Source organism: Brachypodium distachyon, chromosome 1 (genome assembly GCF_000005505.3).
Source record: "Brachypodium distachyon strain Bd21 chromosome 1, Brachypodium_distachyon_v3.0, whole genome shotgun sequence".
NCBI lineage: Eukaryota > Viridiplantae > Streptophyta > Magnoliopsida > Poales > Poaceae > Brachypodium > Brachypodium distachyon.
In genome coordinates this window covers 34,765,758-34,777,678 of record NC_016131.3, presented here as the reverse complement: position 1 = coordinate 34,777,678, position 11,921 = coordinate 34,765,758, and the positions used below count along the sequence as shown (strand labels likewise).

Genomic DNA, 11,921 nt, shown 5'->3' with positions numbered 1-11,921 from the left:
GATATGGCGGCCAGAGGAAATAATTAGGCCCCGTTTGGAATTTCATAGGAATTCTTGCCGCGAATTTGGCAAGAAGGCCATATTTTTTCTTTTGCGGCGGAAATAATTAGCAGGAATGACACGGCATATAATCTCTTAATAAATGCAGCTGTCAAATGGACAGGTTTAAATCGGCATCAACATTACTCTAGCACCCTCCACGTTATTTCGTTCCTCTATAAAGACCCCCTCCAGCTCTGTTCCTCCCCATCGCAACCAAAAACACAAGTCGCGTGCAAGTTACAAGGCGTCGAGAGGTAGTAGCAACTACCAAGCATGGGATCCATGGGCCCTACGGTGAGCATGAGCATGGCCAAGGCCAACGGCTGCACGGTGCCCGCCGGTGGCCAGCAGCAGCCGGAGAAGCGCAGCGGCATGTTCAGCTGCGGCTTCCAGATGCCGCTGCACTACCCGCGGTACAAGAAGGCGGATTACGAGGCGATGCCGGAGTGGCGCGTCGACTGCCTGCTCCGGGAGTACGGCCTCCCCGTCTCCGGCGACGTCCACGACAAGAGGAAGTTCGCCATGGGCGCCTTCCTCTGGCCCGCCCAATACTGAAAGCTCACCACACCTAATTTCAGTAATAGCAGCAGCAGCAGCAAAATCTCCCTTGCACGAAGGCCTCTATAACCGTAATCACCATAGAGAAGATATGTTCCTTACGGTTTGTATAAGCTATGTGAGAAGGTCTTGTTCTAATGTTCTTACAGTGTAATGCATTTGTGTGTATATTATGTACGTTTACTGAGCTTAATTTGGTCGAGGCGCCGCGTGCCATATTTCTGCTTTTGTCTCCGGAAGTTTGAACAGTTGCTGGTAGGTACGAAAGCTTTGAACTGCTATTGCAATTGATTACCGGTTACTACTACAACTACTCCGTACTTCATTTGCAATTCATTCCTCGAGTAGCGTGCTGAATAGGCAACTCGGTTTGCAAAAGAAGAGACAAGGATTCCAAACCTAGAATACACTGCGCGCGCGCTGACGGTTTGGTGGTAACGACAACCAACCTTAATTGAAATGAACTAGTCATACGACACCTTCAAGAGATGAATGGAGCTTAATTAGCTGGATTCAAGGGTAAGCTCCATTCAAGGGGATGATGACAGGTCGTATGGAGTGACCACTGCATGTTGGAAATATGCCCCAGAGGCAATAGTAAATTAGTTATTATCATATTTCAATAAATGTTTATTATTCATGCTATAATTGTATGAATTGGAAATTCAAATACATGTGTGGATAAATAAATAAATACCGTGTCCCTAATACGCCTCTACTAGATTAGCTCGTTGATTACAAGATGGTTAAGGTTTTCTAACCATAGACATGTGTTGTCATTTAAGAATGGGCTCATATTATTAGGAGAATGATGTGATGGACAGACCCAAACTTAAGCGTAACTTTTGATTTGTGTAACTTAAGTTTTAATTGCTATTGCTTACATAATGTCAAATATTATTTTCCTTTGACCATGAGATCATGCCACTTCCTAGTACCAGAAGAACACTTTGTGGACGTCAACCATCATATTGTAACTGGGTGATCATAAATGTGTTTTTTAGGTATCTCGGAAGGTTCTTGTTGGGCTGTATGGATCAAAACTGGGATTTGTCACTCCATGTGACGTATCTCTGGGCCCTCATGGTAATATAACATTCTAATGAGTTTGCAAGCATGTGACTAATGTGTTTAGTCACGGGGATATTATATTACGGAACGAGTAAAGAGAACACCGGTAACGAGATTGAACTAGGTATTGTGATAACGACGATCAAATCTCGGGCAAGTAATATATCGCGAGACAAAAGGAATTGGATACCGGATTAATTGAATCCTCGACATCGTGGTTCAACTGATGAGATCTTCGTGGAGTATGTGGAAACCATTATGGACATCTAGGTCCTGCTATTGGTTACTGATATTGATCATGTCCACATGTTCTCGAAACCGTAGGATCACACACTTAACGCTTTATGTTGCTAGGTCGATGAGGTAACTAGATGGTGATATCTAATATTGATTTGGAGTCTCGGATAGGATCCAGGACATCACGAGGAGCTTCGAAATGATCTGGAGATAAAGATTTATATATGGGAAGTTTGTATCAGGGTTCCGGAAAAGTTCAGAATATTTTTCGATATTGAATGGAAATGTTCTAGAAGGTTCCAGAAGTCTTAGAAGGTTCTGGATTGTTCTGAAATATTCATCAGCATTTAATTGGTCCTCCATATGAATTAATTGTAGCAATCAAATTAATTATCCCTAATGAGTCTAGAAGCCTTCGGTGGAGCTCTCCACCACGTGGTGGAACTCCAAGTACGTGAGTTGGCCGGGAAGAAAGAGGAATCCTTCTGGTAGGGGTGGACGTTCGGTTTAACCGAACAGTTCGGTTCGGTTCTTCAGGCTTTTAAGAAATTCGGATTCCTAAAAATCGACACCGATCGGTTCCTCAAAAAACTGAGAACCGAAATTTCCTGGAACCAACAAATTCAGTTCGGTTTCGGTTACGACCGAACGGAACCGAACGAATGACAGATCAGTTCACACAGATTGGGAGAAAAAGGGAACGAGAAGAAAAAACGGCGGCATCAGCGACCAAGAAACGAGGAGGATGTACAAAGGTTGGTGCCTTCGTGGCGGCCTGGATGGAAGCGGCGCGTGGTGGCGTGCGGGATGGAGGCGGCGCGTGGAGCGGGCGGGCTGTTGGCGGCGCAAGGACGCGGCCTTGCACGGTGGCAGGCGGCCTGGAGGCGGCGCGTGTAGGCTGGACGAGGCACGCGGTCACGGACCTGCTCGTGGCCTGGCGGCGGCGCCGTCGCAGTATGAGGATGGTGCGGTTGGCGGTTGCCGACCTTGCAGGGGCTGACGGATAGGTTCAGAAGAAATGGGTGGGCTGAGTAGATGGCCAGGTTCGGGAGGAAAGGATGGGTACGCTGTATGGGGGTGAAGCCGATGGGCTAGTGGGCTGTTCCGGAGGAAATGATGGCTAAGTTGTATGCCTGTATGGGGTGAGGCTGATGGGCTAGTGGGCTACGGGATCGGATATAGAACTTTGGTTCTTCGGGTTAGTTCGGTTAACCGTCGCCTAAAACCGAATGAACCGGAAAAATTCAGTTTTTGAGTTTGCAGACCGAAGTTTCAAACGGTTTTTCGGTTTCGGTCCAATCGGTTTCAGTTTCCAGTTCTTCAGTGATCGGTTTCGGTTTATCGGTTTTTAGGCCCACCACTACTTCTGGGACTCCCCTAGCTGGCCCTAGCCCTTCTTGGAGGAGGGGTAAACTCTGGCACCACCCGTATATAAATAGAGGGGCAGGGCAGGGGGAGAGAACACATCAAGCCTTTTGTTGGATCTCTCTCCCCTGAGCTCCACTCCCCGACCTCTTCTTCTCCCGCGCATGGCGAAGCCCTGTCCGTGGGGAACTCCACCATAGCCTACACCACGCCATCGTGCTATCAGGATCTCGTCAACATCTTCCCCTTGTCTTGCTGGATCAAGAAGGAGGAGACGACATCAAGCCGTACGTGTGGATACCAAGGAGATGCCATCCGTTCGGCATTGAGATTGATCTCATCGAAAGTACCACTATATACCAACAATGATCCCGTGATCGTAACGCTTTGTGGTCTACGGGGGTATGATGATCACAATCCCTCTCGTTACTTACACTAGTAGATATCTTGGGTTTCTTCCGCACTTCTCGTAGGAATTTTTTTGTTTTCCTTGCAACGAACAGATCACTGCATGCTTTCTCTAGTTGTTTTCTACTCTTGCAAAACTTTTCGATCATGACTCCTCTGGTATTGTAAGACCTTATTTATGTTTTAATAAATATGTATAGATTTTTTTGCTCAATGAAAATACTCCCTCCGATCCATAAATAGTGTCGCCCACTTAGTACAAAATTTGTACTAACTTAGTACAAAATGGGCAACAAGTTTTATGGATCGAAGGGAGTATGTTTTTCAGCCAGTCGTGTGTGAGAGCATAGACACCGGGAGTGAGTACACCCCCTTTTAGTTTAGGTAGGGAGGGTGTGAGAACACCTTTGAATCTCGTCGATAAAGACTACGACGCCGTTGTTTACCCAGGTTCGGCCACCCGGAGGTGTAATACTCTATGCCCTGCTTGAGTTGTATTCATGGAGGTGGTTGGTCCGGAGAGATTACAGTGGAAGGCTTGAGCGGCCGGCTCAAGCCGTATTTGCGGTGGCCGGAGCAAGAGGAAGAAGAGATACTACTCTCCTTCGGCTGTCGAACCTTAACCCTTCTCCTACCCGCAGCCTCCTATGCCTAGTCTACCCTGGATGACAACCTCCTTGCCCAGGAAGCCAAGGGCCTCCTTTTATAGTACTAGATGATGCCCCGCACGTTGTTGCGGAAATTTTTAGTTAACACAAAGAGTAATCAAAATTGAAAAATATAATAAAACTGTACATTTTTTCGCTTAGTGGGGATAGCTTGATGGAAGTAACATGCATGCATGTGCAAAATACGATTTTTCTACTAAATAGGTGTGAACAAATTAATTATATGATGATGTGGCATGCTTGCATGTTTAGAGAAATCTAGTAGTGTGTTGCTTCTACTTAGATATAGAAGATAAGGGGACAACAGAGTGGCGGACAAGATCACGCACCGGTCGTCTTGCTACAGGAAAACATCCTCGCTACAAGATGAATATGAAGCTGCCCTCCTGTATTGTGGCTTTGTCCAAAGGGAACTGTACCAAGCTTGGGCACGGTGGGTCTTCAGGCTCTTTCGGGGCCAAATTGGTGATAATCTTGGCGCGGGATGGACGTTGGCCGGTCAAAAGGTAAACGCGGGTCTGCTGCACCCAACCTGTAGCCCTCCGTGGCGATCATCACGTCCACAGAATGCGCAGTCTTGAGGACGCCTCAGGGCTGGCAGGTGCGTACCGGCCTTGGCTCGTGGGTACCAAAGCTGGCCCCCGTGACCTACTAAGGTAAGGGATGACGCATTCTCTTCCCGGGCATCAGACGCCTTGCAGATCCCCAGGCTCCGGGTCCGTGAAAGGAGAGACGGTCATTTGGTATCCGGGAAGGCATTCCCTGGATAGCGGTCCCCGGGGATACCCCCTCCCTGGGTACCTTTATGTTGTTCCGGTGGGCCCGTGACCCGTGCTCCTAGGATTCGGGATACCCCCGTATCTCCGGAGCCAACACAGCCCTACAATCTCCATATGACCGCCGGATCCCTTCTTAAAATGTGCTCGCGCTAAGATATATTGGGTGTATACATAAGATGTCAAATCGGATACTCGCTCCTTTTTATAAAGTTTGGCGTATTTGGTTTCGTTAAGATAAAAATCTGAGTGACCATGCATTACTTTATTAATATGTAATTTATATGATAGGAAACCATAATTATTAGCAAGAACTTTTGAAGACGAATCTATGGATATAAATTTCATGTCTTAATAAACACAGATTAATAAAATAACTTTTTGTCAATGACTTATTTTAACGAAACAAAATACGTCAACTTTTGTGAAATGAGGGGCTATTTAATACAAGGAGATACAACACCCTACTAACTACCCAACCAATAGTTGCTTCTAATGACAAATTGAGTAACCCCCCTCCCCCCCCCCTCTGAAACTCAAAAGGGTATCAACAACTTTTCACGTTGGCAAACAAATTTAAATAATAATAATAAATCAGATTTTTACCCGGCCCGACCGACAATGAGAGAGAACGCCCTGTTGAGATCCTGCCCAAAAATGATGAACGCCACCTGAAGAAGGCCCCAACAGTAGCACACCTGCGGTACCAAAATCGGTGAGATTAATTAGATTCAACTGATGGGAAAAATTAAAGGAATATCACTTTCGGATAGGTTCATGGATTACGTTGTAGACACACATCCTATTCACAGCACTACGCGGATCCACACAATGCCTACGGAATGGCTGTAACAGTTCGAAAGCAACCCATTTTCTTTTAAGCCCTTTTGGACTGTTTTGTAATTTAATTGTTGTCATCATGTTGTCATGCTCATGTCATCATAATTGTTTTGCCATGTCATTAGCATCATATCGCATGAAATAATTATTCGTTTGCACGAAATGTCACTTCTTTTTGTGTTGTCATGTGTTTGTCTTTTTGTTGTGTTTCTAAAAACCTAAAATTATTTTATAGAAAATCTAATTTGGGTTTGACAAATTATTCCGGGTTTAATTAGACCTAGCCTCTCGTGTCTTAATTTGTTTCGAAAATCTAAATTGCAAAACCTGTATTTTGTTTGAGGCTTTTGTTGGCCCAAAAGCCCATTAAGGCAAACCCTAACCCTAGCCTTTTTAATCTCCTTTCTTTCTCTCTTTTCTTTTCTTTTCTTCCGCTCATTCTTTTCCTCCGCCGCCGCAAGCCTCCTTCTTCTTCCCCTTCTCTTCTTCTTCCTCACCCCGAGCTCCTCCATTGCTGGCTCCCTCTCTCACCTGCTGCTCCCCACGCCGGCGACCACCCCACGCGCCTCCCTTTCCCCGCTCCGCCTCTCTCTTCCCCGGCGCCGCTCTCTCCTCCGGCCGCCTCCACCGCGCACGACCACGCGCGCCGCCCTGGTGCCGCTTCCTCCCGCGACCGTGCCGCCTGGCCGCGTCCGCCCCGCGCGCGCCTCCCCGTTGACCGCTCCGTCTCCCCTCTCCACCTTCACGCGTGCGCCACGCCGCCTCTCCCTGTTGTCCTCGCTCCCCGCGCGTCTCCACCTCGCCCGAGCTCCTCTGCGCCGGCGACCCCCCTGCGTGCGTGCTCACCATCCACCACGGCGCCAAGCTCCCTGCTCCGCCTCCCCGTCGCCCATGTTCGGCTCGCCGCCGCCTGCTGCCCCTGGCCAGCGCCGCCTCTTCCCGCCTGCCCGTGCCTCTCCACCACGCCGGCGCCGCCTGCCTTGCTCCCCTCGCGCCGCCTCCACCTCGCCGGCCCGCTCCGCCTCCCCTGCTCCAGCGCCGCCCAGCCGAGCCCCCTGCTGGCCCATCCTCTCCAGCCTGCAGGCCCAGCTTGCCCAAGACCAGGCCGAGGCCCATCTCCAAGCCCAGGCCCGTTGCCCATTTCCCTTTCTCTTTTCTTTTCTGGTTTTCATTAAAATGTGTCCCTTACGTGTGGGCCCTGCTGGTCAGTGCCTTCGTGTCCTTGCTGTTGTACTGTTGTTGCCGCCGCTCCGCGTGTGCTTTGCCGTGCCGCTGCCCAAGTCCTTGCCTTGCGCACCGAGAGACCGAAGGACCTCCGAGACGGAGCCTTGAACGACTACGACCACGACGATTGAACGACTACTTCGCCGCGACGACTACATCGCCTACGTGAACAGCTACTTCGCCTACGACGACTACGTGTACGACTACCTCGACTACTTCCTCTACATCGCGACGCCGCACGTGTCCAAGGTATAACGAGCGACCGTCTCGTGAACCGACCGTTCCTCGGCGTAAACCCGTAGGTTGCGATATATGAAATGCATGTGTTGTATGAGATATCGTGTATGTACCGATAATATCGATAGATGCAGGTACCTTGTTTCCATTAGTGCGTGCAACTCCGATCTTGTCGGTTCTTTGTGTTGTTGTTAAATCGGGCATCGCACCTATTCATGTCATTGTCATGCATGCTAATACAACTATCACATTTTTGTGTGTAGTTAATCAATTAAACTCTATTCCTTGCATATGGAGTTGTTTAGATGCTATGTGTATTATTTTCGGACTCCATTTAACTTGGTAAACGTATATCGGATTTACTTTCGGATTCCTTAATATGACATGCATCATCCCTAGGCCACGCATCATTCTTTGATTGCGCATATCAATTAAGTTGTGTATCTTGTATGCTTATACTTTCCTTTTATATCGTGTATTTGCTTCTTCCTCGCTAGTCTTCGATTCCTATGACGACGACTACACTTGTGTTCTTCTTCCAGGATTCTTGCTCAATTCCGGGCAATTGAGTACTCCAGGCAAGCAGCACTTCCTTGACCATATTGATTATACCTATTGCTTATCTCTCAGTCTTGCATTAAGTTACGATCTCAGTCTTGTCACGTTGCCTCTAGGTTGCATAGCTTATTAGTCAGCTCTACTTATTGCCCTATGTCTTGTTACTTGTCCTATTACCATGTCACATGTTTGTTGTTGCCCTATATCTTGGTCATTAGATGTCATGCTTAGTTGTGAGTCTAGTGTCCTTATATCTGGGGTTTCACAATTGCTACATCCACATGCTACTTTATGTCTAAATTGCAATTATTAAACTGTGATATGATATTAAACCGTAACAAGGCAACGATGGGAGGCCGTGCTCTAACGCATAGGTGATTTGTTCCATTGGCGCCGACCTAAGGACTGAGTTCTCGTTTTCGCCGACCCAAGAAACTTCGCGCTAACCGCTCGTGGGAGAATATATGGGTTCCCCCTCGGCTTAGTACTCGTTTTATAGCTCTTCCAGGGGCCACATAGTTCGGGTGTTCCATTTGGCATATCGCATATACACTGGTGTTGTGTTGGAGACTTGTTGGTGACTTTGCATTCATATAGGACTGCGGCACACGTCTGGAGTGGTCATTCTGCGGACACTGAACCACTACCAGCTGTTCCCGCAACTCTTGAGTCCATACGACGCTTCGGCCGGGCTCTCGTTTCGGATTAGACTCAGTTGGGTGGTTCCCTGGATTAGTTGTGGGGCTTGGAAACGTCGTGTCGCCCAATCCTGCCGACACATATTCTTGTGTGTTCCTACTCGAGTAGCAATAAGGGTTGGACGAACGTGTACGGGTAAATTGGCACACCCTGCAGGGATAAATCTTTCGGAAATCCGTGTCCGCAGTTATGGACGACTTGGTTGGTCATTACTTGATCATAGAGAACTTAACCAACTTGATCTCAACAACTTGACTAGTAATTAGGGATTATTCATGGATATGCTTAAAACTGCTTAAGTGTGAGTGTCCTTTGGATTGCTTCCTCACAGGGTGTTGAGGGGGTGATATGAGGATTGTGTTGTTTGGTGTTTAGTAAATAGGTGAATCACCTTACACCTTGGTAGGCGCTTCTCTTCCTCTCATTAGACGTTGTTATTAGAGTGTCTCTCCAGATATTGCTGCTGCTGTATAACCCCACTATATTTACCCTCCTTTGAGACATGTTGCATACTACTAGCATAGACCTTCCCGTAAGTCTTGCGAGTACTTTGTACTCAGTTGCTTTGCAACGTTGTCTTCTTCAGAGGTTCCAGTAGAGTAGGTGAGCCGCTAGCTTCTTCGTGGAGCACGATGTTGGATTTGATGTTTAGCCAGGAGATCCAGATCAGGGTTCTGAGACTCGTGGCGGGTTTCCTTCCAGCTTCCAGCCTCCTCAGGCCATGCTGTATTCTGGTCCGTACTCGGGCATAATTCGACTTCCGCTGATGTAATGATGTAATGTTGGGACATGTGTCCTTTCTTTGTAATATTTGTTATTCTGCTCCTTGTATGAGCTTTGTAATTACTCTCTTCTGTAGAGTTTTGGTAATGATATTCATGTTGCAAAATCCTGCGATGGGCACTTTAATGCGTGTATATATTGAGGTGTTTATCGTAGGTTAAGAACCTGAGGCTTGAATTATGCAAAGGTTAGCAATTTGGCGCTAAATTGTATAATTCCGGTCCCGGGGTCTTACAATGGCGGAGTCACAAAGCCTTGATCGACAAAGTCATTGACAGCGTCTCACTATTGACTATTGAGCGATATATCACGTACCACTGAAATTAAAGTATGTCTCAAATGACATACATATAACGTTAAATTTAGGGTTTGATCCTTGGGTTGCTGGAGATACAATCACCGCACTAACTACACAAACAATGTTTAGTTCTCCAAAAGCTAGTGTCTGATTTTAGCAGTTTAGGGATGGAATATGCACGGAAATAAAGATATAATTGACCAAGCCGATACTTTCATGACATTTTGGGAATGAAATTTCATTTTCTTGTTCTACATTGTTTTGTGTCCTGTAGAACTTTGCTCGCGAATGAAATAAGGGATGAACACTTCTCTGTAAATAATAATAATAATAATAATAATAATAATAATAATAATAATAATAATAATAATAATAATAATAATAATAATAATAATGTTGTGGAAGGGGGTCCACGTCCACCCTGAATCGACGCAAATAAATCCCCGACTCTCATAACTCCTAAGACCAATGCTGCACCTCGGCACACCACGTCCAACCTCGTCTCATTTTGCACCGGTACATACCAAATCATAGTAGTTGGTTCCTAGAGTGCATGGCGAAGTTGTAATTAGATAAGAAGCAAAGATGTACTTCCCCCTCATCCCTAGTATTCCTAGGAATATTCCCTAGAGGTAGAAAAGAAAAGACATAGTTGCCCTTAGCCAAGTATAAGGACTGAGGGCATGACCGTAAATTGCCTAGGGGGCAATGTTGTAATCTTTCAACTTCCAAAAGTCTATAAATAAAGAAGCTCAACCCCTCATTTGAGGTGGGTGGCATTTGCTTGAGCTTTTGCCTCTCCCCTTGGCATCCCGGGTCATAAGACTACGACTCCTAAAGTCGTCGAGTGGAGAAGCCTCCTGACCCACGTAATCGTTCCGACTCTCGAAGTCGCTCGACATAAGACTCCGACTCTTGAAGTCGTCGAGCGAAGAAGCCTACAGACCCACGCAGTCGTTCCTACTCTCAAAGTCGCTCGGCATAAGACTCCGACTCTTGAAGTCGTCGAGTTGAGAAGCCTCCCTACCCACGTAGTTGTTTCGACTCTCGAAGTCGCTCGACATAAGACACCGACTCCTAAAGTTCTGACTCCTAAAGTCATCGAGTGGAGAAGCCTCCCGACCCACGTAATCGTTCCGACTCTCGAAGTCGCTCGACATAAGACTCCGACTCCTGAAGTCGTCGAGCGAAGAAGCCTACAGACCCACGCAGTCGTTCCTACTCTCAAAGTCGCTCGGCATAAGACTCCGACTCTTGAAGTCGTCGAGTTGAGAAGCCTCCCTACCCACGTAGTTGTTTCGACTCTCGAAGTCGCTCGACATAAGACACCGACTCCTAAAGTTCTGACTCCTAAAGTCGTCGAGTGGAGAAGCCTACCGACCCACGTAATCGTTCCGACTCTCGAAATCGCTCGACATAAGACTCTGACTCCTGAAGTCGTAGAGCGAAAAAGCCTGCAGACCCACGTAGTCGTTCCTACTCTCGAAGTCGCTCGGCACAAGACTCCGACTCTTGAAGTCGTCAAGTTGAGAAGCCTCCCGACCCAGGTAGTCGTTCCGACTCTCGGAGTCGCTCGACATAAGACTCCGACTCCTGAAGTCGTAGAGCGAAAAAGCCTGCAGACCCACGTAGTCGTTCCTACTCTCGAAGTCGCTCGGCATAAGACTCCGATTCTTGAAGTCGTCGAGTTGAGAAGCCTCCCGACCCACGTAGTCGTTTCGACTCTCGACATAAGACACCGACTCCTAAAGTCATCGAGTGGAGAAGCCTCCCGACCCACGTAGTCGTTCCGACTCTCGGAGTCGCTCGACATAAGACTCCGACTCCTGAAGTCGTAGAGCGAAGAAGCCTGCAGACCCACGTAGTCGTTCCGACTCTCGAAGTCGCTCAGCATAAGACTCCAACTCTTGAAGTTGTCGAGTGGAGAAGCCTCCCGACCCACGTAGTCGTTCCGACTCTCGAAGTCGCTCGACATAAGACTCCGACTCCTGAAGTCGTCGAGCGAAGAAGCCTGCAGACCCACGTAGTCGTTCCGACTCTCGAAGTTGCTCGACGTAAGACTCCGACTTCTGAAGTCATCGGGTGGAGAAGCCTCCAGACCCATGTGGTCGTTCCGACTCTCGAAGTTGCTCGACGTAAGACTCCGACTCCTGAAAT

At 47.6% G+C, this 11,921-nt stretch overlaps 1 protein-coding gene and 1 long non-coding RNA gene across 2 annotated transcripts; both read left to right on the top strand.

The window, feature by feature from the left end:
• Positions 1-235: 235 nt before the first annotated feature.
• Positions 236-828, top strand: LOC100828471. Its single transcript, XM_003563738.4, has one exon. It carries the CDS (start codon positions 316-318, stop codon positions 595-597), a length of 282 nt encoding a protein of 93 aa, XP_003563786.1. The 5' UTR covers positions 236-315; the 3' UTR covers positions 598-828.
• Positions 829-6,388: 5,560 nt separating this feature from the next.
• On the top strand, positions 6,389-8,187 carry LOC112270213. The gene is made up of 2 exons (XR_002962611.1): positions 6,389-7,438; positions 7,924-8,187. It is a non-coding gene; the product is annotated as an uncharacterized LOC112270213 (long non-coding RNA).
• The last annotated feature ends 3,734 nt before the right edge of the window (positions 8,188-11,921 follow it).